Genomic DNA, 27,262 nt, shown 5'->3' with positions numbered 1-27,262 from the left:
CATGCGATACTACCGCAGGGCCCCGCGGTACTACCGCCCGAGCAGCACAAACCAGGACAGCCCAAATGCACTGAAGCAGAGGGCGGTAGAACCGCTGGCGCGGTACTAGCGCTCCCCCTTGCGGTACTACCGCAAGACAGGGATGTTCCAGATTTCGGGAAGGCACGGACATATAAAAATCCGACACGGTAGTACCGTAAGCCAGGAGCGGTACTACCGCGCGGGGTGCGGATGTAAAAAATTACATCCGCCCCTACTACTCCAGCCGTAGCAGCGCCTGGCCTGGGGCCACGGTACTACAGCTCCAAAGGAGCGGTACTACCGTGGGCGCTTGCGGTACTACCGCGCCGGGGCCCGGTACTACCGCAAGGGCCTGCGGTACTACCGCTCCTAGGAGCTGTACTACCGCATGCCCAAGCTCAGCAAACACGACAATTTGCATAGACGAGAAAAGACGGAGGATGCTCCAAAGAGCCAGAGGAAAGGAGGCGCAAAAGGAGTAGACGTGTACGTGATGATTACACCCAAACCTTTCCAAAGCGGACCCCCTCTTAATAGTACGGCTTTCCTACGACTCAAATCCACTGAAAAGAAACATAGAGAAACGCCGTCTTCAATAGTCTTCGAGGGGCACCAAATCGTCTTGTGTGTAGTGATGAGATGTGTGGAATACTCAACGCACACGATTAGTCCGCAAAAACATTGTCATCAATCACCAAAACAACTAAGGGATAAATATGCCCTTACACTCCGAATGCCCCTCTCAACACCCTTCCTAACCGCTTCTCACATTGATGCAAAGTGGCTTTGTTTGTTGCCATGAGATCGGTTATGGTCTTCACAAGCGCTGCCCTCCAAGGATAGGTTTCATCTGCAAGGTAGCACCCCATGTCGCAGTCGTGCTCGTTGACGGTGTAGTTGCACAGCGGCGCGTCCCCATTGCAAAAGTCTTTTGTTCGTTGGAGCGCATTGATGTCGTTGTGAGAACCACAAATCAAACATGTCAAAGAGAGCATGCCAAATCCACAAGTTGTTTGATGCCACTGCTTCGGGTATGACGGTGTCCTCTTTAGCGTGACATTAGTACATCTCGCGTAAATCTTTAGGCAGTTCTTTCGTTGTCAATGCATGCAATCAATTGAACCGAGCATATTTGTAAAGCCTCTTGCTGCTCCAATAGCCATCAACTTTTCTATATCTTGCATATTTGGTTCTCTCAGATACTCTGCTCCAAACACCTGTACCACGGCGCGAGCAAATCTCACAGTGGTCTTCAGGCATGTTCTCTCCCCCATCCAGACCATCTCATGAACGACATCGATGGTGGTACCTAATTCAAGCATCCTCATAGCAACCGTGCATTTCTACTTAGCAAAGAACGAGAGTTGTCTACAATAATCCCCAGTGAGCTTGAAATTGGAATCATGTGCCTCCACTTCCTCCACCACGCGTAAGAATGGTTTGCATATACGGAAGTGTCAAAACCATGTATCAGGGATGCTGATCCGGGTGGAAGTAGTCCTTCAGATTAGCCGTGCTCCAACGACTCCATCCCGATTCAAAACTCTTCTCCCTTTGATCATACCCTTGAAGTTCAGAACGTGCTCCACCTCCGTGTAAATTTCCTCCTGGATGCTCATAATCATCAACATCTCAACCTCTTCGTTCGACTCAGACGAATCGAATAACCTCTTTTGCATTAACTCATCAAGCTCTGTGCTTCCATACTCCTCATCTGACGAACCATCCGACGATGATGGTCAAGGCTGTACAATTGAAGTTTCACAACATACTCCCTCCGACTCATAATGTCAGACGATTTTTGACACTTAAAATCGTCTTACATTATGGGACAGAGTAGTTAGCAGCCCTTTAATTATAGTAACTGAGTTTGAATATTTTAGCCTACGGAGATTTAAGACGAAGGAAAGCAGGTGATCATGGCTGGGCAAGCCGCAAACTATGTTGAAGTCCAGCACAACGACTCTCTACAGACACCTTCCGCATTTCACAGCTCACAGCAGGGCACCATCGTCTGCCGCTCTTGCCGTGCGGAGTGCCGACGCGACGGCAAACCGTCGTCGCGAGGGTCACTCCCTCGGCCTCTCGCCGACCGCCACGTGCCATCGGATCCGATCCGATCCGGCCAAACCGAACTTTGCTAAAACAAGCAAAAGCTGCGCACTCTCTCGTCACCCCGCGCCCGACCGGTGGACCCGCCCCCACATCCCCGGACCCCCGCCGGCGCCGCCCGCGATGCTCCGCGCCGCCATCTCGCGCCTCGGCGCCCGCCTGCACCGCCAGCCCTCCCCGGCGACCCCTCCCCTCCGCGCCCTCTCCACCGGCCGGGGCAAGCGCTCGTCCCCCACCGCGCCGCCCCCCGAGCCCGAGGACGAGGGCCTCATGCGCGGCCTCTTCGTGCTCTCCCGCGACCCCGCGCACCCGCCGCGCCTGCTCGTGGTGCAGCCGCGCCTCCGCCGTGGCGCCCTCCTCGACTCCAAGCTCTCCGAGGCGCTCAACCTCGCCAGTTCCCTCGAGGAGTCCCGCGACGGCTTCGAGCACGCCGAGTCCGCCGCCAAGGGCGCGCCGCCGCACCTCGTCGTCCAGAACCCCGCCTCCCGCGGCCGCAACCATGCCGGTACCCAACTAACCTCTCCGTGCCTACTGCAAGTGGGAGTGTTTTTGCTTTGGGGTTGCATTGACAACTGCGAATAAGAATCGCGTTCCAGTTCCATGTTTATGGGGACTATTGTGGCCAAATTCTTAAGATCTGCAGAGTATGCATGAATTAGACTGCTCAGTTAGGCTTACTTAAATTTACCTCGTTGTCTGATAGGGGATTGTGTGTTGGTAGGAGGACGCACATTTAGCTTGTTCTTCCACGATTGTTTAAGCTACACTGTGGTAGTATACGCAGGGCGCTGGTCATGGCTCATGCCTGCATTGCTTTCGCCTAGTCATTCCAGTCTTGATCAAATTGGGATAATGCTGCTTTGAATGACTCGTAGTTTAGTCCTAGTTACCTGAGATTAGGATATATTTTGTGATGGAACACATTCTATAGAGCTGCTAGATCTCTGTTTGATATGGTATGAAGTGGAAGTCGTGTGAGCTGCAATCTGGCACCAAGGATTTAGTTACTATACATGTTTCACTGTGATGCAATCGTTCTGTTATTTTGAAATCTTGTCATAGTGATATATTCTTTCTTACATATTTATGATTTTGGTGTATTATTTGTGTTATTAAAGTTACACCAGTGTGACACCGCAGCTCCAGTGGCAGAGCATACAGTTTTGATGGTTGAGGCTGTGGGTTCATAGACTCGTCCTCATCATAAGAGCAAGGTGGTAGAACCAGGGATCCTACCGGACCTGCTCCGTAGGTTGTAGGGGAAGGATGGAGCGGGGCGAGGCGATGAGCGGGCGCGCCGGCGGCTGGGCGCCGTCGCGTAGGAGGAAGATGGCGGCTAGGGTTCCGGCTCCTCTGGGAGCCGGGCAATAGGGATAATAATATTCTTATTGCTTGATTCCAAAAAGAGTCTTACAGCCTATATTTATAACCTAGATAACTTGCAGAAGAATTAACCTAAGATAACTTGCATAAGAATTAACCTAAGATAACTTGTGGGCTAAGATTGCCCGGTGGGCCTAGCTAAACCGGCCATAACACAAGGATACAAAGCGCTTCTTGTGAGTTATCATTATTTTTTGCGGTTTAAGCAGAGATCTGCTTTTGCCAACCCCTTCGAAAAGTGCAGGGTTACTCCACAAAACTTAAGAGCTTTGCCTTCTAGATTAATATACACAGCCAAAAAGAGTTACGTATATCCTGGAGTTGGATTGGTAAGCAAGAGGGTCATACACTTAAGAGTTATAAAGGTCGATATATGCACTTGAATTTTGTACCATTGCCCGTTTGTAGTTATTTTAGAACTCATGTCGAACCATTTTTGCTAGCATTTGAAATTCGTCTTCCCACTTAGGTATTCTTATTGATGTGGCTTGTTTAGGACTACAAATGTTTATCTAAACTCACAACTCATCATGCCAGATACGTATTTTGGACCTGGAACTGTGGATAATATCAAGTGTTACCTGAGGGCATTGGACGAAAAGGTGCACATTTCTCTTGCCTCTTGTACATAGTGTCCCATTTTTTTCCTTTCTATGCTTTTGTATTTAGATGCTTGTGCTTCTTTCTATACTGCATGCAAAAATGTCGCATATAATGCATGCAAAAATTTCTTGGTAAAACATATTGTTTAGGACTACTTTTGTGATCTAAACGATCTTATATTTCTTTACAGAGGGAGTACTCTTCATTTTGTTTTTCAAATCTTAATACCTGGTATTTGCATTGATCTTATCAGGAAGAATTAGATGCAGTTTTTGTTAATACGCTCCTCTCTGGGGTCCAACAGAGGAACTTGGAGGCAAGTCTCCTGAGTTGAATTTTATTTGAAGTTACCAAGAAATGTGTATTTCCGACTTTCTGATGCTTTATTTGTTTTTTGTCTTATATTTTGGTTGGTAGGTTGCCTGGGGAAAACCAGTTTTAGATCGTGTGGGCCTTATAATTGAGATATTCAATGCTCATGCTGAAACAAAGGAAGCAAAGCTACAGGTGCATTTTATCTATATGTTGGACTGCATGCTACTCTGTCACATCATTTGTGGATCTATACAGGGTCTCGTTATTTGTATTATATTAAATATTAATGAGAAGAACCGAATATTGATGTTTATTTATTTATTTCACTTTGTCGTTTGCTTGGTACAGTCAGAATTAGCAGCTCTCATGTACATGAAGACTAGGCTTGTCCGTGTCCGCGGCCCAGGTGGAAAACTAGCTTTTGGTGCAAGTGGGGAAGCTGAAGTTGTCAGTGCTCGAGGGTATGCTTCCTTTTAATTACATCCTACTGTGGTCAATAATTTATTTTATGAATTAATCTTGTGAAAGTTTTCTCCTGCGTGGTGCTACTGTGTATGCACGTTCACCAGTTGATTTTGAGCCTGAAACTTATCAAATTTTGGTCGATTATATTGTACTTGAGCACTTTATGGTGATCTGCCTGTGAGAAGGGACAAACCATGAAATCTCTTGCAGGAGACAGGTGCCTTTTTAAGTTTTTATTTTTATCAGTTCGAAGATCAACTCTTGCTTTCAGGAAGTGTTGACTATTGAGTAGTACTTCTTGCGATACAGTTGAAACCATAGTAGATTGAGCATCATGCCAGCAACTTATGATGGATAGAAAGGGATAGAATTCTCATCGCTTTTTTTTTGCTTGTGGCACTAGTACAATAGATGTTTTTGCCTCCTTATCAACTAGCGAATGTACTCCTCGATAGTCGAAACCCTTGTTTTGTGTCACGTGTCTTTCAGAGCAAAAAGATGGCCATGTGAGAGTCTTGTTTGATAACATAAATAGGCCAAGCTTGCGAAGCTCTAGATCTGCATAGGTCAGTGTGTCAGTGCTTCATGGATCACTAATTATTCTACCTCTTAAAATATAGGAAGTCTTTTATCTTTCCGAACTGACATGGCAAAGTATGAATCATTGTATTAATAAAGTCAGCAAATTCATTTTCCATTCAAATTACCATGGTGGTGTAATTAGTTGTATGCTCTGATTAGAGGTTCACATGTAGGTTTAAAGTCCATCCGTCATCGTGTAATGTTTTTTCTCTTGTACCACTTAAACTCTTGCAAGCTCCCTTCTGCCACGAATTGTTCTTTTGCTCTTCTCTATGTGGCCATTGGGGAAAAAGGGTTTTGCTTTTGAAGAAGCGCAAGAATTGATCACTTTTCAACTTAATTCATAAATTCTACAGATGTTCTACAAAACTTTTGACTATGTTACACAAAAGATTAAGAACGAAAAATTCTCCCTAGCGAACTTATCAGAAATTATTCCAGCGTAAATTTCTTTTGCTTGGCATTTAAGGCTCATGTCACTGTTCTGTTCTGTTCTTAGGAGAGGAAGTGGCGGACGGGGTTTCATGAGTGGAGCTGGTGAAACGGAACTTCAACTACAACGCAGGAGGTGCCTAACAGTAGATAGACTAGTATCTGCACATCAGTTCATGCAACAATTTCTCATATTTTTGCCGGCATCTCATCCAGAATCCAAGAACGTCGTCTAAGCTTGTTAGCTCAAATTGAAGACGTACGCCGAACTAGGGCGATACAGCGTTCGAGTCGAAAGAGGCATGGTGGCTCATTTGGTCAAGACCTTGTAACTGTGGCAGTCGTCGGATATACAAATGCTGTATGTGGATCTACTATGGCTGTTTGTTCATTTATTTCATTTATTTCATCTTAGATATTTATATCATCTGATACTCTAAATTACTACTCCCTCCAGAGGGAGTACTACGTAACCTATTTAATATGTGAAATATATTTGAGCTCTCTACAACCTAAGCTCATCCCTGACGTGAGTTCACTGATGCTCTTTCATTAGGGAAAATCTACTCTAGTGAGTGCACTTTCTGGAGCTGGTCTATACAGTGATGATAGGTATGCTGAAAATTAACTTTACTCTGTATTCAGTATACAGCATTAATGCAGAGGTATATTATGCCCCTATTCAATGCAGATTATTTGCAACAGTAGATCCTCGATTACGCAGTGTGATTCTTCCATCAGGGTAACATAGCAATTTTTCTGTCTGCTATAATATGTTGATGCAATTGTGCAGTTTGGGCATGTTCAGCGCATAATCTCTTTTTTGTCAAAACTCCATTCAGGAGAAAAATACTTCTCAGTGATACCGTTGGCTTCATATCAGATTTGCCTGTACAGGTAATCTTGTTAGTGATTGCATTTTGATTGGAGAATCAGTTCTGACTACATCATATAGAATGTATATTTGTTATGTGTGACAGATTGTGGTGGAATAACCAAGTAGCTAAGCAGGTAGCATGATTCAGGGAGCAGCAAAAAATCCATCTAGTTGTTATCTCGACCTTTGCTAAATCCTACATAACCTTCTCTGTCACGGCGTAGGCTCCCAAATGCATAGCTACGGTGGGTGGTTGCCGCCTGAGCGCTCGCGCGCGGTGGGCTGAGCTGGGGGGATCCTCGGCACCTGGGTTCTTCTGGGCTTGACTGGGGCGTCTATAATACTGGCTCCACATGACATTATCACTACACCTTTCATGAGTTCCATGAAACTGGTTTTAATTTATAGGACCCAGCTTTCAAAAACAATTGGTTTTAATCTTCCCCGTGTTGTTTGATACTTTCTACATCAGTGTCTTCTTCCCAACTAAAAAGGAAAATTATATGATCCTATTTTCTCCTCGCCTGCAGATTGTACCATTTGTAGCTTGTTACTAACCTCTTTACTTCCCCGTTTGCAGCTAGTGGAAGCATTTCATGCCACCCTGGAAGAAGTTGCTGAGGCAGACATGTTAGTGGTAGGTGGAGTTAGCTTGTTTTCAGGTCCATTCTCGAAAGTCATAGATTGGACATATCTGATGAAGTATTTTATTTGCATGTTATCAATAGTTGTTACTTCAGCCCTGTGCATGTTTACTGTCAATTCTGATTTAGTTGTATGATACAAATTATTTCAGAGTATAACAGAATAGGGTCGAAATTACATTTTTTTTCTTTGTATGCATTGGTGCAGCATGTGTTGGATTCTAGCGCACCTAATCTAGAGGAGCATCGTTCTACTGTTCTACAAGTACTGCAGCAAATTGGTGTTTCACAGGATAAGATCAACAATATGATCGAAGTTTGGAATAAGGTGCCTATCAAGATTTGAGTTGGTTCTAGCTCTTGATAATTACATATGGTTCCCTGGTAACTTTCGGTTTATATCCATTGTGATATATTGTTCGATGGGAAATTTTCAGATTGATCTTGTGGATAATATTGCTCTGACTGATGGGATTGAAGACGAGATCTTTCTCACTGAAGGTGAAGAGGAGGAAGACTTGTTCTCTGAAGATGATGTGTCGTCAGAGCAGTCATCTTTTGATTCCTTGGATGATACAGTAGATTCAGAGTCTCTATCAGAAAAAAGTTGTGAAAATGATGATGATAAAATGGCATCTGAAGAATCAATTGCTGAGCCTATCGAGATGAAAGCAATGAACTCTGAACTGTTACCGGAAGATTGTTTTAGAGAGTCTAATGGCCCGGAAGCTATAAGTGCAAGTGGTTGCACTTTGACAGAGCCAGTATCCACTTGTCACGTGAAAACTTCAGCTGTGGCTGGGACGGGATTGCAAGAGTTGCTGCAGTTAATTGATACGAAACTGAATGGACAGCAAACGGTTGTGCAGAGAAGCTATGGACCTTTTGATAGAAAATGGAGACCTAGTTCTATGGATGACGAGAAGGCTGCAGAACAGTAGGTATGTTGTGTTGTGCCTTTTGTTCGAAGTACTGTTGATGTTAATACTATGTGATTCCAAGTTTGCATAGATATGCACATCATTTAGAAATCTGAAAATATACACGATGTATCATTTATGCAGCAGAATCTGTTTTGGATAAATTTGACAAGTGGCATCTAGATTTTTTGTCTGTACAGTGCAGTACTTTTTTTCATTTTTCGAATAAAAATTGAAGGATTGTTCCCTCTTTTGGCCTGATTTATCTTGCCCATCTTATTTGTAAGACATTGAAGTACCATGGTTATTCTCTCAGTTGTTCTTTTGGTTTTAGTCTCATTGTCCCTTGTTCCTGTGCGAGTCCACAATACAGCTCAGAGAAATAAATGAAGGGAATATTTTGTATTTTTCCATTTACTTTTGTAACGCATAGTATAGCTTTGACTTCCCTTCGTCTCAAGAATTTGACATTAAGATGTGATGCTACTAATAACTTCAGATTGTGATTGTATGGGAACACTTTAAAAGATGAATTAATGATACCACTCTCATATGGCTAACCTAAGAAATACAGTATATTGTTAAACAACTTACTAAAATGTTTGTTTCAAACGTAGAGTTGTGCAGGATCCAAGGAATCATTCTATTCATGCTGAAAACTTGAATTCCTATGAGATTTATGTGTTTTGAACATAATATAAAGCCAATCTATGAGGAGCGGTGTCTTGCCTCATGGGAGCATGTGCTCCACTAATTTTAAAATTTTGCTCCTTGAAATCTTAAAGCGTGCAAAAGTACTCATGCATGTTCCAAGAGACATGTCTTTTTCCACGTGGTTGTACACATTTCATTTTCCAGCACAACCCACCATTACAATGTACGTATGCAACCTAGTCAGTTGACGCAGCAAGTTAACACAAAGAATGTACTTCCCCAATTACTCTCTTTTTTTGGTGTGTGTGTGTGTGTGTGTGTGTGTGTTGGGGGGGGGGGGGGGGGGGGGGGGTTGGTTGTAACAAACTTTTGAGTTTCAAGTTTGATTTTAAATGTTACTGCAACAATACATAGATACATCCACATTTTTTTAAAAGGAAAAAAACGTTTTCATCTACTGCCATATCCAAATGTTTTGTTTAGAAATTTGACTGCACAATCCGTAGATACATCCACAAGGGCGAGTTCGTACGTTGTCTAAATTTTTGCCCCAGCTGCAGTCGGTCTCGTTGGCTAAATTTATGGTTAAATTTAGATCTTGAAAAGCACAGACGCACTACAGTCGGTCTCGTTGATTAAATTTATGGTCAAATTTAGATCTCGGAAAGCGCAAGCGTACAGAGTATAAGGGCATGTTTGGTTCCAATAAGTCACCTGACTTATAAGTCAGGTGACTTGAAACCAGTGACTTATAAGTCACGCCTGTTTGATTGTCACCTAACTTATAAGTCATCTGACCACACCTTTCCATTTTGTTTTTTTATGTAAAGGTGGTGGGACCCACGCAAAAAGGTGTGACTTATAAGTTTTAAGTTGGGGTGGAGCAACTTATGACTTATAAGTTGGGGTGACTTATAAGTTGGGTCTGTTTGGCAAAATAAGTCGCTTTTTCACTTTTCGACTTATAAGTTGGTGACTTATTTGAAACCAAACATGCCCTAAATCGTAGGCGTTGTGTACTAGGGCAAACATAGGCTCTACATTTTGTTGTTCAATGCTGAGGCTGTGTAGCCTTTTTTTGCGGGTAACGCTGTGGTAGTCATGTCAGTTTTATTTACCTCTTGTAGCCTGTGCTAGAGGCTGGAGCAGTGAACATCCTCGTGCTTTCTTACTGTAGGACTGACGAGATTGAAGTAGTACACTTGGCTGTCCGTATCACAGGAAGAAGTCAATATAGCTACACAGGTACTACAGTGTACCTTCGATAGAAGACCGCTGTCTTATCGTTCATGGTCCAACGAGCAACATATCCTGTAAGATTTTGCCTATGAATCCAGTCTACTGTCTGTTACACAGCAGACAGCAGAGTAGAAAGGTGAGGAACGTTGAAGATGGAGAAGTTATGGTCCTGTAACATCACTGCCTGCTGCTTGACAATACTAGTAGCGCATCATATTCACTGTTCTCCTTTGATTCAAAGGATTTTTATAGGAATTTTTTCTATTATCTTTGTTGTTTGATTCATAGGGCTGAGATTTTTTTTTCCTTAGAATCCTTTTGTACTGCATTTCATAGGAACTTTAAGGCCACTTTGATTCATAGGATTGCAAAAGCACAGGAATAGGAAAAACATAATAAGATTGAAATGGCATGTCCATTGGATTCCTATTGAGTTTGTTTGATTGTGTCACGGAAAAAACAAAGGATTTCTTCTAAGAGGTTGGAGTGGATGTTAGAATTCCTGTGAAATGTAGTATAGATAAATCCTTAGGAAAAAAGCCTACAAGATTCAATCCTAACCAATGTAGTAAAAGTTCCTAAGGATTCTAATCCTTCAAAGATCCTATGAAAATCCTTTGAATCAAAGAGACCCTTAGCCTCAACTCAAACCTCTTTGAAAGAATCATTTGCTTTTTCCATGATATAATCAAACAAACAAAAAAGATTGTAGGATTGAGATGAGCATGACATTCCAATCTATGCTTTTCCTGTTCCTGCAATTTTAGAATCCTACGTTTCGGAAAAAAAAATAGAATCCTATGAATCAAAGAGGTAGAGTTAAAGTGTGTCATGCATTGGGGTTTTGAGATGCTGTTTTACCATCAGCATTAACACAAAAAAGGTTTCATGTTGTTTGCTTGCAGAAGAGGTCAAAATGATAAATGTTCTGTTTAGAAGTTTGAATGCACAAGTAAATCTTTTAGTTATGTAACGGCAGCATGCTTGCGGGGACGTTACTTGGAAATTTACAAGCAATTTATTTGATGATCAATTACTGCAGTGCTAATTGCGCAATTCATTCAATGATGAAATATTACTGCAGTGCTAATTAAACCAAAACGAATCTAAAAGCAATTTCATTGGATCATCGATATTATTGCAGTTCTAACTACAACCACAAACATCGTTAACTTGATCACATTTCAAGCATATACAAAAGTACAAACTCGACTAATAGTTAACGTAGCAATTCCCTTCTCACTAACACCACCAAATCACACCTTACAGTAATCACCACGCTGTTCCACACTATGCATTCGTCGGAGGCTTCACCGGATCCTTGAGCGTCGGCGGCCACGCCACCGCCTCATACAGGTCGCCGATGGGCCGCTTCTCATAGTCGTTGTGTCATAGCCTCTCCATCTTGAACGTCTTGAGATCAAGCGAAACTACCCAGTCAGCCATGATGAAGAACAATATCCCGGTGGCCTCGCAGAAGCCACCAACACTAACAAGCTTGCACCCATTGCTTAGGGTCAGCGTTGGAGATGCCCTAAATTTATATGCGGTACTAGGGCAAACATAGGCCATGACTTTACATTCGAAACTACTTTGCACAATACGCTTAATCCAGCAGTGGTGCGACACTTGATCCTACCCATGCGATGTTGTTCATTGCTGAAGGTGTGTAGTCGTGTCAGTTTTATTTAAATCTTATAGGTTGCTGGAGCCTAGAGCAGTTCCTTTGTGCTTGTCTGTATCACAGGAAAGAAGTCAATATGACTACACAAGTACAGTGTAATTTTGACAGAAGACTGCTGTCTTATCGTTCATGGTCCTACAGGCAACAATACTCTACTTCTGTCTTGGTTTATTGGTCTCCTTTATATTTTGTGCTAAATTTTGATCTTATATTTAAGTAACAAAATATTAATACACGTCATAAATTTTTTAGTTTAAATACAAATCTAACGATATAATTTTTAGTAACATGCATTGATATTATGTTAGTTAAATCTTTTATCAAAAATTTGGCACAAAATACGAAAAAGACCAATAAAACATAAAGATATAGTACTCGCTTCAATTCATATGGTACAAGACATGCTACATTGACGACATTATTTAATATGAATCGGTGGGAGCACTAGTATCGATATTGCCTACTCGAGTGCATTATTTAATATGAATCGGAGGGAGCACTAGTATCGATCTTGCCTACTCCAGTCCACTTTTTACACAGCAGAGTAGAAAGGTCAGGAACTTTGAAGATGGAGAAGTTACTGCCTGCTGCTTGACAATACTAATAGCAGGCATTTTCACCGTTTAAAAAGACAAAACTAAAGAGAAAAGCGCGCCAGTAGAATACTTGTTCTTTTCAAAATCAACACCAATGTTTGATGGCTCGTGCAATTTGCTCCTGCTTAAGTGGTCAAAATGATAATGTTCAATGTAAAAATTTGAATGTGCAAGCATACTTTTTCGGTTATGTAACTGCAATAACGTTACTGGGAAATTTACAAGCAATTCATTTGATGATCAGTTACAGCAGCGCTAATTGCGCAATTCATTTGATGATGAAATATTACTGCAGTGGTAACTGATACAGAACAAATCTAAAGACAATTTCATTGGATCATCGATATTATAGTAGTTCTAACTGCAACCACAAATATCATTATCTTTACCACATTTCAAGCATATCCAAAAGTACAGATTCGACAGTAATACTGAACATAGCAATTCCCTTCTCACTGACACCACCAAAACACACACTACAGTAATCAACACGCAGTAATCAAACGAACTATGCATTCACCGGAGGCTTCATCAATTCCTTGAGCGCCGGCGGCCAAGCCACCATCTCGTACGGGTAGAGGTCGCCGAGGGGTCTCCGCTCGTCGTCGTTGTGCCATAGCCTCTCCATCTTGAACGTCTTGATGTCAAGCGAAACCACCCAGTCAGCCATGATGAAGAACAATGTCTCGGTGCCCTCGCAGAAGCCACCGAAGCTCACAAGCTTGCACCCGTTGCTTATCTGGTCGCCGATCCTGGCCGAGAGCTTCATGCCGTGGAGGTCCCCGACTGTGGCTGGGGTCATCAGCGGCCGCAATGCCACCGGCTCCTGCGGCGTCCATGTCCGAGGCGCTTCAAGCACCCATTTCAATAGAAGCAGAGGCTCCCGGATCACGAAGAAGCAGAGACGGCCATCCTCCGTCTTACCGACCCAGTTGTTGCCGGTGTACAGGGGCATCTCGGCGTTGGGGAGCGGCACCCCAGACATGGTCATCTTGGCCGTGTTGACAGCCAGAATGTATTTGGGGTTGTCATCGGCCGGTAGCATGTACACCATGTCCCCGACGACGGCGGTAGGGCCTCGGTGGGGCTTCAGGGGCCGCTTCAGCGCGCCGATGGCGACCTCCCAGGCAGAGGAGACAGACGAGTAAATGAGAACATAGAAGTTGGGGGAGGTCGCACCGAAGAGCACGACGAGGACGCGGAACTCGGCGCCTTCCCCGGGGACGATGGTGTGGCAGAACACCGTGTGACCGACGGTGGGGAGGGGCGGCAGCCGAACGAACGCCTTCTCCAGCGGGTTGCAGACGAGGAGGTTGAGTTCCGTGGCGAGATGGCCGCCGAGCTCGCGCAGGAGGAGGCGGTGGCCGCGGCAGTCGACGAGGATGACGCCGCAGGCGGGCGAGACGGGGAGGAAGCCGAGGCCGAGCGGGACGCCCGCGGTGGGGACGAACGGCGGCAGCGCGGACGGGCCGTGGTTGCGGAAGAAGCCGAAGTGGCGGGGCGGGGCGGGGAGGCCGGGCGCGCGGGACACAACGCGGCGCCAGCGCCGGCATACCGCCCCGCAGCGGACGGCGCCCGTCGGCGGCGGCAGGCGCCTGAAGACCTCCAGCAGCATGTCGTCGGGCAGCGCGGACACCGCGTCGGCCTTCTCCTCGCCGCGGCCCGCCGGCCGCTCCTCCTCCTCCTCCTCCACCCGCGGCCGCGTGCGCCGCGTCGAGTCGAAGCGCCCCGGCGAGGACCGCGAGCGCGCGCGGCGGAAGACGACCGCGGACGACATGGCCGGAGCGCAACCGCTCTCTCGCGTGGGCTTGGGCTCTCCCGGCGATTTGCGGCGCGATGTGGCGGGCAGATTGGCAATGGCGATGGCGATGGGGAAATCGGGGGATGGATTTAAGGGAGGCGAGAAGGCGGCAGCGAAATTTTGGGGGGCGGGGGGAGGCGTCGTTTGAGTTTCTAGCGGCCGCGGCGCCTTTTCGGCCGGGCTTGCTTTCCTTTCCCTCGCCTGCGCGCGGTCGCGTCCCTCGCCAAAATTTTGGCAACCGCCTGCCCGCGGGGGGGCGCCGGTTCCGTTTGGTGTTTTTCCGCGTGCGAACGTGGTGGCGGCGGTTCCGCACTTTTCCCCTGGGGGGAGGCGGGGAGGCAATTTTTTTGGGGGATGGGGAGGGAAATCAGCGGGATTTCTTTCCCGTTTTCGCGTCGCGCACGCGGGAGTGTTTTGTTTTTTGAAATATTGTGCTTTTGCTGGATGAGCGGGCTGGCATGGCACATGGTGGTCCCCATGCGTCGGCGGCGCAGGGTATAGGATTGTGGTTTTGTGGGGTTCTTTTTATTATCATAAAAGTGGAAAAAAAAAGAATAAAAGTAAAAGGACGCAGATATCCAACACACATGGCATAATAGGAATTCGCCTACACACCATGTGTGGTATGAGCAGAGGGCAGCCCACACGGATTGTGTCTGGACGAACAGTAGAATTGCCCACACGTGTGGACGCAGCTACTTCGTGCAACACGTCCAACAAGTACTAATCATCCCCATCCCGCGCGTGTGGCATAAAGAAAATATGCCCACACGTCCTGACGCAACTACATTAAGTACCCGCGGGATGACGATTTAGTTGCCATCCGGGATGGCAGATGTGGTTATCCGGGATGACAAATATGGTTGTAAAAGCATGGCAACTCTCTCTGTTTTGGTTAATTATAGTTGTCATATCTAATTTATGGTAGTTGCCGCGTGTAATCAAATCATAGTTGTCGTGTGTGATTAACTACTTGCCACATATGGTCAAACAATAGTTGCCATGTGTGTTTACCTAGTTGACACGTGTGGTTAATCACAGTTGCCATGTATGTTTATCTGATTGCCATGTACGCGCAACTGCAGTTGCCGTCTAGCAAACGAATCACATTTGCCATGTGTGTTTACCTACTTGCCATGTACGCGCAATTGTAGTTGCCATCCAACAACGTACGACTATCGTGTGCGAAAAGCAGTTCGCCCACACGCGCGTGGACTAGGTGGTGGCCGCGTGGGCAGAAACTAGTTCGCCCACACAGCGCAACTGGCAAACGCGTGTTGTGGCGCGTGTGGGCGACCTCTCTAACGCCCACACACCGACTTTGTCCTACGTGGCACGCGAAAACTGCCACGGTGTGTCAAGATTCGTGCAAACTTGATTGAACAGTGATCCAGACGTGTGGGCGAGTTGCAATATTGCCGCACGTGTGAGCTAGTGTTTTCGAAGTAAAATTGTTGTATTGAAGAAGGGAGTTTTGGGCTCGAGGCCATCACGCATTTGCCACCATGCTTTTGCCGACGGTAACAAAATGGATAGTGACGTGATTACTTTCAGGCCATGGGCTGAGAGCATCTCCAGCCGTTGTGCCCCCCAGGAGGCGTTTTTTCGGCCTCCTAGGGAGGCACCGGCGGACTTTTTGCATCTGGGACAAGAAATTTTCCAGCCGCCCCCACCCGACCGACGAACGCACTTCACACGAGCCCACCGAGCTCGATCGCCGCCGCTCCGTCCTCGTGCCCCGCGTGCCCGGTGAGGAACCCGACGAGCGTGGACGCGGGCGTGACTCGTGGGGTGACCATGGAGAAGACGACGCCCGCGCACGGCGGGGGGCGATGTTGCTTGCCGGTGAAGCCCGACAGCGGAGGCAACTTGAGGCCGGGGCAGCTTGCCGGTGACTCGCAAACCGGTGAAGGCGCGGACGTGCATGGATGGAGGCGAGGCTCGACTCAGCCGGCAGCATGCGGGATGCATAGAGCCCGTGCTTGGGGGTGAAACCGACTGGGGCCGGACTTGGCGAAGGCTGCAGGGCGGCTTTGGAAGCAGGCGGCGTCCGGCCGGCGGCAGTGAGGCTGCGGAAACGGCGACGGATCGAGGTGTGCCGCGGGCGGCTCAAACGGAGAGCAGGAGGCAGAGCTCGACGGGGGCGGCTTCGGCTCGGGAGGACCCGGGACGGCGCCCAGCCGCGCTTCCCAACAGCGGCCTCGGCAAGGAGACGGGCCGTCGGCTCAGCATGCTCCCATCGGCCTCGGGCTGCCCTGGACTGGAGCCGGCCCTGGTCCACGCCGAACACCACGCTCAGGTGCCCTGGTCCATGTCGGACACGCCGGACACCACGCTCCAGCGCCGACGCCTCGAAATCCGGCGTCGGTATGAACTCTTCGAGCACGAGCCGCGAGCCCCTCCCCGCCCTAGCCATGCGCGCTCCGCTCCGCGAGCCCCGGCCATGCTCTGCTCCGGCCGCGCGAGCGCGAGCCCCGCCCCGGCCATGCGTGCGCCGCCACGGCCGCGCGAGCCCCGCTTCAACTGTGTGTGGTAGGTGGTGCCGTGGTGGAAGGAAAAGGAGAGGAGAGAGGAAAAAGAAAAAAGAGAAAGGAGAGGAGAGATGAAAGGGAGGGGAGAAAGAGGGGCTGGCAAGTGGGCCGTTGCATGCGCAAAAGAGATGCCGGCGTTCCCAGCTGCCTCCCGGGGGACTGGGTTTGGGATAGGCGTGCCGGCCATAACTTTCATCAAAACCGGCGCAAAACAGGTTCTTGGGACCCCAAGTGGGTCGTTTTTTGCCCGTCGGCGTCTAAAAATACGTGTGGAGAGGCTTCTCGAGGGCCTTAATGGAGATGCTCTGAGCACTGTGCTTCGACCAAAGGATGCATTGGCACAGGACGGGACAGCCCAGCAGGACCTCGCAGTCTTGCTAGACACACCTCCTTACGTGCAAGGGATGTGGTGACCAACATCTGTTGAGTCTAGCAACAAGACCGACTGCGGCGGGAGCAAAAGTTATTCCCAACAAAGTATCTCCAATAACTCGTACTCCCTTTGTTCCACTGCGGGTCGGCTGGTCACGGTGCTCGAGGAGGTGTGCGACGCCGCAGCGCGCCAGAGGCTCGCGCTCCTGCCCACCCCGTCGAGACCGTCGAGCCAGCCCCTGAGTTTGTCAAGAGAGGTCGAATGTTTACTTAAGCCAGCCTAGCGCCTCGTACTGCTGCTTCCATTTGCTGAATAGAGCTTAAACTCTGCACTTTCATGGGTTTCCATTCTCTGCTCTCTATTACTGCTTGATGCTCTTTGCATTGCTGTATTCAGTAGGGCTAGCTTGAACGTGTGCACCGGGAAGAAGACCAGCCCAAAGTTGATGAAGGGAGACAACCAACAGGATGCCCTGCAAATCAATTTCGAGCAAGGTGTGTGTAGATTCAGAAATGTTCAGACTGAATGTTCACCGAATTAGTAAATCTTGTCTTACCTAAAAACTGAATTTGTATATTCAGTCTTTGCTAAATGCCAGCTTCCAGAGTTTAAATGTTCAGTCCTGTCTTCCCTAAAAACTGAATTAGTAAATCCTGTCTTTCCTAAAAACTGATCATGTCTTCGAACAAGGTGCATATGCCAGTGTTGTGTTAACACTTAACACTGAATGTTCAGTCTTGACTTTGAATGTTCACCGAATTTGCAAATCTTGTCTTCGAACAAGGTGCATATGCCAGTGTAAACCGAACAGCAAACTGAATTACTCTGAATATTCAGAAAATATCATGTTAGACAAGATTGTGAATTACTCTGAACATTTATATGGAAAAACATACTGAATTTTTTGACCATTTGACCTGGTGTAAACCGTAGCCAAAGTTGTTTGGATCGTCAAATACAGGAGTAATTAAAAGAGCATGTACCATCTGCAGCATGTCAAGAAATTCAGAATACGGTACAACATCTCAAGACATCTGCCCACCTTTTGTTTTGGTCAGATGACCAGATTGTGCCAAACTGTGCCCAACCACAAAGAAAAAAGGCACTAGCACCACATAGTTGCATTGACCAAGGGCGTGTTTAGTTGCAGTTTGCAACAGTAGTTGCATTGCATGTCCATCTCTAGCCAGCCTGGTTGATGAAATGCAGCCTTATATGCAGCAGATGCAACCTGTTTGGTTGCCTGCATTGCATGGAGAGGAACTTACACCCCTGCTATTTGGTTGCCGTTTTTGTGCTTAGGGTGTGAGCAGATGCAAACTTCAGTTGTTTGGTTGCAAACAACGTTTGTGTTCTGCTCACCCCATTCAAATGTGGTGGCCTTACCACCACATGATCAGCACAACAGCAGGCAACCAAATGAAATCAAACACAACAAAGAAGGAAATGACAGCAAACTACTTAACTACATAGCATAAGTCTAGATTAACAGCAGGGGCATCCTCCTTCCCTGCTCCATGCCAGGGTGCTGCACCTGGCCAAAATATGAACATGTTCCCAGCACAAGTCTCGCCACACACCATAAAAGTTCTCTACTAACACCTTACTTAACTTAACTACATAGCCTGCTCGATGTTACCAACGCAATTGTGCCTGCTGCAACGAAACCCGCACATGATCGAGTCGTGGTTGTAGATCTGAACCTTCAGTTAGAGTCCTGAGATGCGCACAATGACGAGGTCGCCGGGGATGATCCGGTGGCGGCGGCAGAAGTAGTTCCAGCCCCGGCCAAGCACCATGTGCCCCTCGAAGTTCTGGACATGCACCCAGAACACGCACCGCTTGTTCGCCGACAGCCTGACCACGCGCAGGAGCCGCTTGATGACCAGCCAGGTGTTCATCACCTCCACGAACTTGCGAGGGACGACGAGCATGGCGAGGTCCTCGTTGTCCTTGATCTGCTGGTAGAAGCGCATCGGCTCCCTGGCCCCCTCCTCATGGCCCTGCCTCGGAGATCGCCCCCTTGAACAAGGCAGGCTCATGAAGGCGATCCTGCCAGGCAGGTCCACCGTCCTGAGCCACCTGTTCGTGGGGATGAAATCCTTGACGCGCTCAGCTCCGGCCACCACCTGAGCTCCTCCTCCCGCCACATCCCAGTCAGTCTTCAATATCTTGTCAGGTAAGATGACAAGTATTAGTGCACAAACTCTTTGCAAAATGGCACTGATCAAAGACATTTGCCCAAGAGCAAATGCCACTGATCAGTGCACAAACTCTTTGAGCAAATGCCACTTATCAATGGCACTTGCTGTTAGGCAAATAGCACTGATCAGTGGACTTGCCCAATAGCAAGTGCCATTGATAAGTGGCATTTTGCCCAACAGCAAGTGCCATTGATAAGTGGCATTTGCCTATGGGCAAATAGGCAAATGCCACTTATCGATGACACTTGTGTTGTTGGGCAAATGTCACTGATCAGTTGACTTGCTATTGGGCAAGTCCACTGATCAGTGGCATCTGCTTTGCTGCAACTGGCACTCATCATTGCACTATCCTAACCATGGAAACATCTAAAAATAGCAACAGCAAGTGCCAAGAGCACCCATGTGCAGCCATGCAGATTTGGCACCATCCTAAAATGGTCCTACTACATGCACGTATAACATTCAACACAAACCCTAGCTAGAACACGTATGTTAGCAACATGAAACATGAACATGATCCTGGCTTGAACATGAACATGCCATCAGTCAACATGATTCTAGCATTCATCAGTCAACATGAACATGCCGTCAGTATAACATTCATCAGTCAACATGAACATGATTCTAGCATTAACACAACTACTAGCATGAAGGCAGATCATAGGACACACTAGTAGCATAAGAAAATTATCCTACCACACACACTGTACAAAACAAGAACAGATCAGTCCGATTGGATTCGATTGGGATCACATCCAATCGGATCTGCTAGAATCCTATCTAATCCTATCGAATCCACTAACTACTAGCACATGCCTAAGAAATAAACACCTAATCTACATCTACGAGCAAGCATTGAGGGGGTTTGACTGACCGGAGCACGCGCAGCCGCGGCGAACCGACGCCGGGGTGAAAACCCCGGCGGGAAGGAGAGAGGTGGCGGAGCAGAGGAGGAGCCGGCCCTGGCGAAGGCCTGCGGCATCGGCCCCATGCTCAAAGCCACGCCGGAGGTCGAGGAGGACGGCTCGCCGACAGGAGAAAACCCTTGGACGGGGGTCAAGAAAACCCCCGTGGCCAATGGGGTCACAAGAAGGGGCGGCTCCGTCGTCGACGCCGAGCCCAGGACCACGAGGTTCGGAATCGGCGGCGGAGCAGGAGCGGCTGACACCGCATTGGCCGGCGCTCGTGGTGGCCGGCAGCAGATGGGGGACGGCGCTCGCAGCGCTGACGCCAGGTCGCGGCCCAAGTTCTGGAGCCCGGCCAGCCAGCGCTCCTGGATGCTGGTGATGCACTGGTCGACGGGGGTAAGAGGGTGGCGCGGAGGTGGGCGAGGCGGAGCCATCGGAGGAGAGGAGAGGGAGCGGCGGTGAGGGAGAGAGGGAGCGGTGGGAATAGTGCGCCTGAGCGGTGACAGGAGAGTGGGGGGCGAGTTATGAGACGTCCCCTCCGTCTCTCGCGTTGCCCGAGGCGTGCAACTGCCCCGAACGCGTGGCCGCGCCCAGCCAGGCTCGCGAGAAACTGCCGATTCGGCAGTTACCGCCGGGCCAGGCTGCGGGCTGCTTTAAGGTCCGTGCGGGCCTCAAACCGCATGCAGCCCAGGCAACCAAATAGGCCGCGCACATCCCGAGCGGGCCTGGTTGGGCTGCATGCGGGCAACCAAACACGCCCCAAATAGACTTGTTTCATGAGTGCTTAATTTGCATTGATCAGATATACTGTAATTGCAGGAATTTTAGGAATATTGCTTGTCCAACCTGTGTGTAGAAATTTTAGGACTATGTGAATTAAAGGCTTTCAACTAAGAAGATGATTATTTGGACTACATACTCCTATCATATGGAGCTACATACTCCTATCATATGGAGCCAAAGTGCTCTTTTATTTAAATTTTATATGGAGCCAAATTTTATTTAAGTTTAATGACAAAATAATTCTGTTGTTCTGTGATAGCCTGACTTAATAGGGATGATAGACTCCTCATATCAATAAGGAATTCCTTCTTTTCCGGGAGCCCATTCAGACAGAACTCCAAAGTTAAGCGTGCTCAGCCTGGAGTAGTTTCAGGATGGGTGACCGACCGGGAAGTTGCTCCCGGGTGCGCACGAGTGAGGACAAAGTGCGCAGAAAAGACTAGTATTGATCTGTGAGGCCATTCTAGATCCCGCCAGGAGTAACGACCACCGGCGGGTGTGTCCGGGGCGTTATAAGTTGGTATCAGAGCCGACCCTCGCGGTTACACGGATGTTTGCAGATAGGTGCGCGGTCATGTTGTTCATGACGTTTGTGACCCGTCGTGGCACACGACATGGCACATGTACCGGACTGGATGCACAGACGTATGTGCCAAGAGGGAACGTTCCTGTGGCCCGATGAGGACGTCGGTTCCTCTGAGTGGGGGTGTGTGTGATAGTCTGGCTTAATAGGGATGATACACTACTCATATCAATAAGGAATTCCTTCTTTTCCGGGAGCCCATTTAGACATAACTCCAAAGTTAAGCGTGCTCAGCTTGGAGTAGTTTCAGGATGGGTGACCGACCGGGAAGTTGCTCCCAGGTGCGCACGAGTGAGGACAAAGTGCGCAGAAAAGACTAGTATTGATCTGTGGGGCCTGTCTAGATCCTGTCAGGAGTAACGACCATCGGCGGGTGTGTCCGGGGCGTTACAAGTTCTTACTTGAGGCCTGCCAAATTATGTATTATAATGTTGCCTAGAGCTACTGCCTGAGCTTAGAAGTCTATTCTGGAAAACCTTTTATATGAAACCAATCTTCTTCCCTTCAAAAAGTCTGTTCCTTCCAGATTATTAAAAGATGCTTCAGTGACTTCTGAGAGATTAAAAGTCTCCTTGTTCATTTTGGTAACTAGAGGAACATGATGGCCATTCCTTACAGAAACACGGTAACATCAACAGAAGAAACATCAATCAACTCTTGTACTGCTCTGCTCCCAGCTTGCTTTTTAGGCTTTCCAGTGACACGATATTTTCATTCAGAGGAGGTTGCACTGCTTTGCTCTCTGCTTGCTTTTTAGGCTTTCAAATAATTCCAAATTCATTCAAATAAATCTAGTTGATTCAAATAATCCCAAATTAATTCAAATAAATCTAGCTAATTCAAATAATTCTAGCTAATTCCAATAATTCCTACTTAATTCAAATAATTCCGACTTAATTCAAATAAATCCAAATTATTCCAAATCAGTCCAAAAAATTCTGTAGATGACATACACATGACACATGACATACACAACATATACACAAGACATACACATCACATACTACTATCCTTTCTTTTCCCTTTCCCTTTTTTTCTCCTTTATCTACTCATTTCCTTGTTCTATGATGACCTTGGTGTCAGTAATTAGCTCAGGACTGCAGTATACACCGATTATTTCCTCTCCAGCATTCTGTAGACGTTCCTTATGCAGATGCGGCATCTTGTAGTTGTTTCCTCCTTGATCTTTCATCACTTCCACCATGACTGCTTGCAACGTCATGAAGCTTTTGAACAGCTTACGGGCATCATAGTTCTCAAACTCCTCCTCTACACCCTGTACTAATTCCTGGATATTCATAGGTGATCTGCAGTCAGTTAGGGATTGGAGGGAGCAGTGGAAACAAAGATCTAGAACATTGAGCTCAGGGTTGTTCGGTGGTTGTTGCAATAGTCGAATATCTAGATCTGTCTGTGCCACGGCTTCTAGAAAACCGACATCATTAGGGAGGACATGCGGTGTTGCATTATCTTGTTGAATGAAGATCATTGTGTCCTCGTCACCGTCCGGCCATTTGTCTTGAATGGCAGGGATTACTTTATTGATCAGGTAATCTCTGCACACATGTCTAGTAACTTTGACCGGCCTCAACTCTATTGTCCCCCTATCTCTGTTGTGGCTTGTTCGTTGTGCCTCGGTCTCTATCACGAACGGCCAAATTCCAAGCTTTCCATCAAATGTCATCTCCCCATCTTCATTGTAGCGAGGTTTGGCCACATCTGTTAGAAACATTACCTTCCCAATGCTATGAGTATTGTGCACATTTCGATTTGGTTGTTCTTCTGCAGGCAGTACGTAGTAGCTACTCTTCACTCGGGCCATGTCATACCATTTCTCATCGATGTGGACCATATTTGTCATTGGCTTCAAACTAGGCCAAGGACTTGATATCCATCTTTCATCCATCACGGATAGGCAGAACTTTAGTCTCGCTATCTTGTTCTCTGGCTTGAGGGTGGGTTTGATGGTGCTCGTGATGCGTTTCAACTCTTGCAACTGAAATCTGTCATGTAGGGTTGATCGGGGAACACCTAAGCACCTTGCAAGAGAACGTATTGTTCTTCTTTTGTTCAAAGGGATTGTAGCTATTCTCGACAGATCTAGTTCTTTCCTCTTCCTACCACTTTTATTCTTTTTGCTTGAAACATCAACTTCTTGGCCTGCTGCAAGTTGTCTTTTGGCTAGATTCCATATTCTTGTAATTGTTCGCAGGTGAACATTCAGCATAGTCACAATGAGCACCCTGTCATACAGGTGAACCTATCCATCTCTAAGCTCGATTACTCGCAGAGCAAAGTAAACACCATATCTCTCCTTGTCTGTCATGTCCTTCCCTCTTGGGTTGCCTTGTGCATCAGCTTCTTGAGCTTCTCTCACTTCTGCATCTTCTTGTGCCTCTTGAGCTTCTTCCACTAATGCATCTTCTTGTGCCTCTTGAGCTTCTTCCAATGATGCATCTTCTTGTGCCTCTTGAGCTTCTTCCTCTTCAAGAAACCAATTCAATTCAATGTCTTCATCCTCCTCTTCCGGGATCAAGTTCAAATGCATAGCGTCACCTCGTTGGGATTGTTCTTCTTGTTGAGCTTCATCTTCCTCTTCTGGGATCAAGTTCAAATCAATAGCATCACCTTGCTGAGCTTGTTCTTCTTGTTGAGCTTCATCTCCCTCTTCCAGGATCAAGTTCAAATCAATAGCATCACCTTGCTGAGCTTGTTCTTCTTGTTGAGCTTCATCTTCCTCTTCCGGGATCAAGTTCAAATCCATAGTTGTGTGCTCCTGTCTGTACTCATAACAAGAGTACAAAATATGAATGGTTAGCATATAATTATAACAAGAGTAGTGCATAAGATATCTTGGTCCAGTAAGATCATTTGCATAATGGATGTTATCTTTATTTTCAATTACATTAATAACACTTTGATCTAACTAATTTTTTTGCTCTCACATGCTTCTATCAGTGGTTATCTAACTGAAATTCTCTATATTCAGTTTAGAAGAAGAAGAATCTTCAAGGACAACAGTGGCGTAAATGGTTATGTGCTCCTACTCCACTTTATGAGTTTTTGTAAACTGCCAAATGACAATTTACTGAAGATGCAGAGAAGATGCTAGTAGTATCTCTCACAAGTTAACTTAATCTTGGAAAGTTCACTTTATGTGCTCACATTCGATCGCGTGTAATAGTTCTACGAAGGTAATCTTGTAGAGAATAGGCTTAACAACCCTGCTTTTATACAAAGTTTAATTTTATGCTCAATAGACCAGCAACATGACTCTACTTATGTATGTTGTGTAATTAATTAATCCAGAGTAAGAATCTTGGAAAGTTGGAAGGCATATCTGCATGAAGAAAAACTACAAGTGAATGCCCACCATTTTGAAAGATTTTCCTCCTGTGGGTGCTCTAACAGCTCAAAAAAAAGTGATGACATATTAAATTCCTGAATAATGTTCTTTTATCTTGAGGAAATTACATAATCAATGTTAGTCCCCACCTAAAGGGGAAGTACTATGGGGTAAACATTTAGCCAAATGCAAATCAGAGCCGACCTGAATGTTGTTGCTTCAGACTTCAGAGTTGCAGCATTGTTTACATCTTTGACATAGGATAAATGATTATAGATGCAGAGCCTTAATCATCATCCAACCACTTATCCATCATTCCTTATAGCGTTATAATCTACTGCAATTTGATCTAGATGCAGAGAAGATGCTAGTACTATCTCTCACAAGCAATTTGATCTAGATGCAGAGAAGATGCTAGTAGTATCTCTCACAAGTTAATTAGAACAACTAACAGTAAATCGACAGCAACAGTAGATTAGAAATTGCTTCTACTCTAGGTGAGGATAAGAAATTATCCAAATATTCAGTTAACTTCTGTTAACATTCAGTTCACTTATGAACTTTGGACATTGAGGGACACATTCAGTTAACTTCTGTGTTAACTGAATCTTTTTTGCAACATTTCTGCAGAGTACATGATGCATCTTTGGTGTTTTTACATCAGAACAGAAATGTGATTTTAATGCTAATGCATCTTTGTACAGCCTTTGTCCTAGATTATTTCTCTAGCTTTGTATCCACTGACTGAATTTCATCCACAGCTTGAGAACCAGAGTAAACTACTGTACTGAGAACAGCAAATTTGGCAGCAAATTGAACAGCAGCAGCAGCAGAGGCGGGCGGGGCAGGCTCACTAGCACAGGCGGGAGTGGCAGCAGAGGCGAAGCAGGGGAAAACGCAAAGACAGCATCAGAGGTCCACAGCGTCGGCGTTGCCCACCAGTAGCAGCATCAGAGGCAGGAGTGGCCAGAATTGTCCACGGTGCCGGCGGCTGAAGCAGACAAAATCGGAGGTGCAGGTGGGCGGCGAGCTTCAACGGGGCCGACGGCGTAGCTCGAGGCGGGCGCCGGCGCAGGTCGCCTTCATGGCGGGCGGTGCAGGTGGGAAGCCGCAGCGCGGGTCCAAGCGGGCGGCGGCGCTGTTGTTGGCCATGCACTGGGACGCGGCGCTGGTGTTGGTCACGGCGCATGTCCAGGTGGGCGGCGGCGCCCTGGTGGATGGGTAGCCGGCGATGGCTGCAAGGCGCGGGCGACGGGGGAGGAGGAAGGAAGGACATGGAGTTATTCGTGACGTGTTTAAAACTCTTGAGGTTTTTTTTTTGAAAAAAAGCAAATACACTGCCCCGTGGACAACTTTTCTCGGACAGAGGGAGTATTATAGAAGAAAATGTTGTATTGAAGAAGGGAGTTTTGGGCTCGAGGCGAGCACGCATTTGCCTCCGTGCTTTTGTCGACTGTAACAAAAAGGGTAGTGACGTGATTACTTTCAGGCCATGGGCTAGGGCACTGTGCTTCCACGAAAGGACGCATTGGCAGAGGACGGGATGGCCAAGCAAGACCTACACACCTCCTTAAGCATATACAGTGCTACCTTTTAAGCATGCGTTGGTTTTCCTTTGAAGAGGAAAGGGTGATGCATCAAAGTAGCGTAAGTATTTCTCTCAGTTTTTGAGAACCAAGGTATCAATCCAGTAGGTGACAACGCACAAGTCACCTAGTTCCTGCACAAACAATCAAGGACCTTGCAACCAACGCGATAAAGAGGTTGTCAATCCCTTCACGGTCACTCGCAAAAGTGAGATCTAATAAAGATAGTAAGATAAATATTTTTGATATTTTTGTTATATAGATTGGAAAGTAAAGATTGCGAAATAAAATAAATAGGAAACCAGAATTGTAGATCGGAAACTTATATGATGTAAAATAGACCCGGGGGCCATAGGTTTCACTAGTGGCTTCTCTCAAGATAGCATGTATTACGGTGGGTGAACAAATTACTGCCGAGCAATTGACAGAAAAGCGCATTGTTATGAGAATATCTAGGCAATGATCATGAATATAGGCATCACGTCCGTGTCAAGTAGACCAAAACGATTCTGCATCTACTACTATTACTCCACACGTCGACCCCTATCCAGCATGCATCTAGAGTATTAAGTTCATAAGACTAGAGTAACGCATTAGGCAAGATGACATGATGTAGAGGG

General features: G+C 46.7%; 1 protein-coding gene, 1 long non-coding RNA gene and 1 other non-coding gene across 5 annotated transcripts; 2 read left to right on the top strand and 1 right to left on the bottom strand.

Annotated features, from left to right (window-relative positions):
- Window positions 1–2,058: 2,058 nt before the first annotated feature.
- On the top strand, window positions 2,059–10,684 carry LOC109784037 (GTP-binding protein At3g49725, chloroplastic). 2 transcript variants are annotated; one of them, XM_020342641.4, is made up of 14 exons: window positions 2,059–2,638; window positions 4,054–4,118; window positions 4,373–4,435; window positions 4,537–4,626; window positions 4,783–4,895; window positions 5,981–6,049; window positions 6,130–6,274; window positions 6,470–6,525; window positions 6,605–6,655; window positions 6,756–6,810; window positions 7,371–7,427; window positions 7,643–7,762; window positions 7,872–8,375; window positions 10,186–10,684. In XM_020342641.4, the coding sequence occupies exons 1-13, from the start codon at window positions 2,257–2,259 to the stop codon at window positions 8,373–8,375; spliced, it is 1,770 nt and encodes a 589-aa protein (XP_020198230.1). In that variant the 5' UTR covers window positions 2,059–2,256; the 3' UTR covers window positions 10,186–10,684. The 2 variants fall into 2 exon arrangements, with proteins under 2 accessions (XP_020198230.1, XP_040242470.1); XM_040386536.3 differs by having other exon boundaries at window positions 2,062–2,638; window positions 10,136–10,514.
- A 2,189-nt stretch (window positions 10,685–12,873) lies between these two features.
- LOC109784024 (uncharacterized) lies at window positions 12,874–14,575 on the bottom strand. The gene has a single exon (XR_005753510.3). It is a non-coding gene; the product is annotated as an uncharacterized protein (transcript).
- Window positions 14,576–17,365: 2,790 nt separating this feature from the next.
- On the top strand, window positions 17,366–26,455 carry LOC141021182 (uncharacterized). Of its 2 annotated transcripts, XR_012181290.1 has the most exons (4): window positions 17,366–17,488; window positions 17,629–17,726; window positions 24,700–24,904; window positions 25,818–26,455. It is a non-coding gene; the product is annotated as an uncharacterized lncRNA (long non-coding RNA). The 2 variants fall into 2 exon arrangements; XR_012181289.1 differs by lacking the exon at window positions 25,818–26,455 and having other exon boundaries at window positions 24,700–24,982.
- The last annotated feature ends 807 nt before the right edge of the window (window positions 26,456–27,262 follow it).

This window comes from Aegilops tauschii, chromosome 4 (genome assembly GCF_002575655.3).
Source record: "Aegilops tauschii subsp. strangulata cultivar AL8/78 chromosome 4, Aet v6.0, whole genome shotgun sequence".
Lineage (NCBI taxonomy): Eukaryota > Viridiplantae > Streptophyta > Magnoliopsida > Poales > Poaceae > Aegilops > Aegilops tauschii.
Note: the sequence above shows the minus strand (reverse complement) of the source record. Positions and strands in the feature narration are given on the sequence as shown.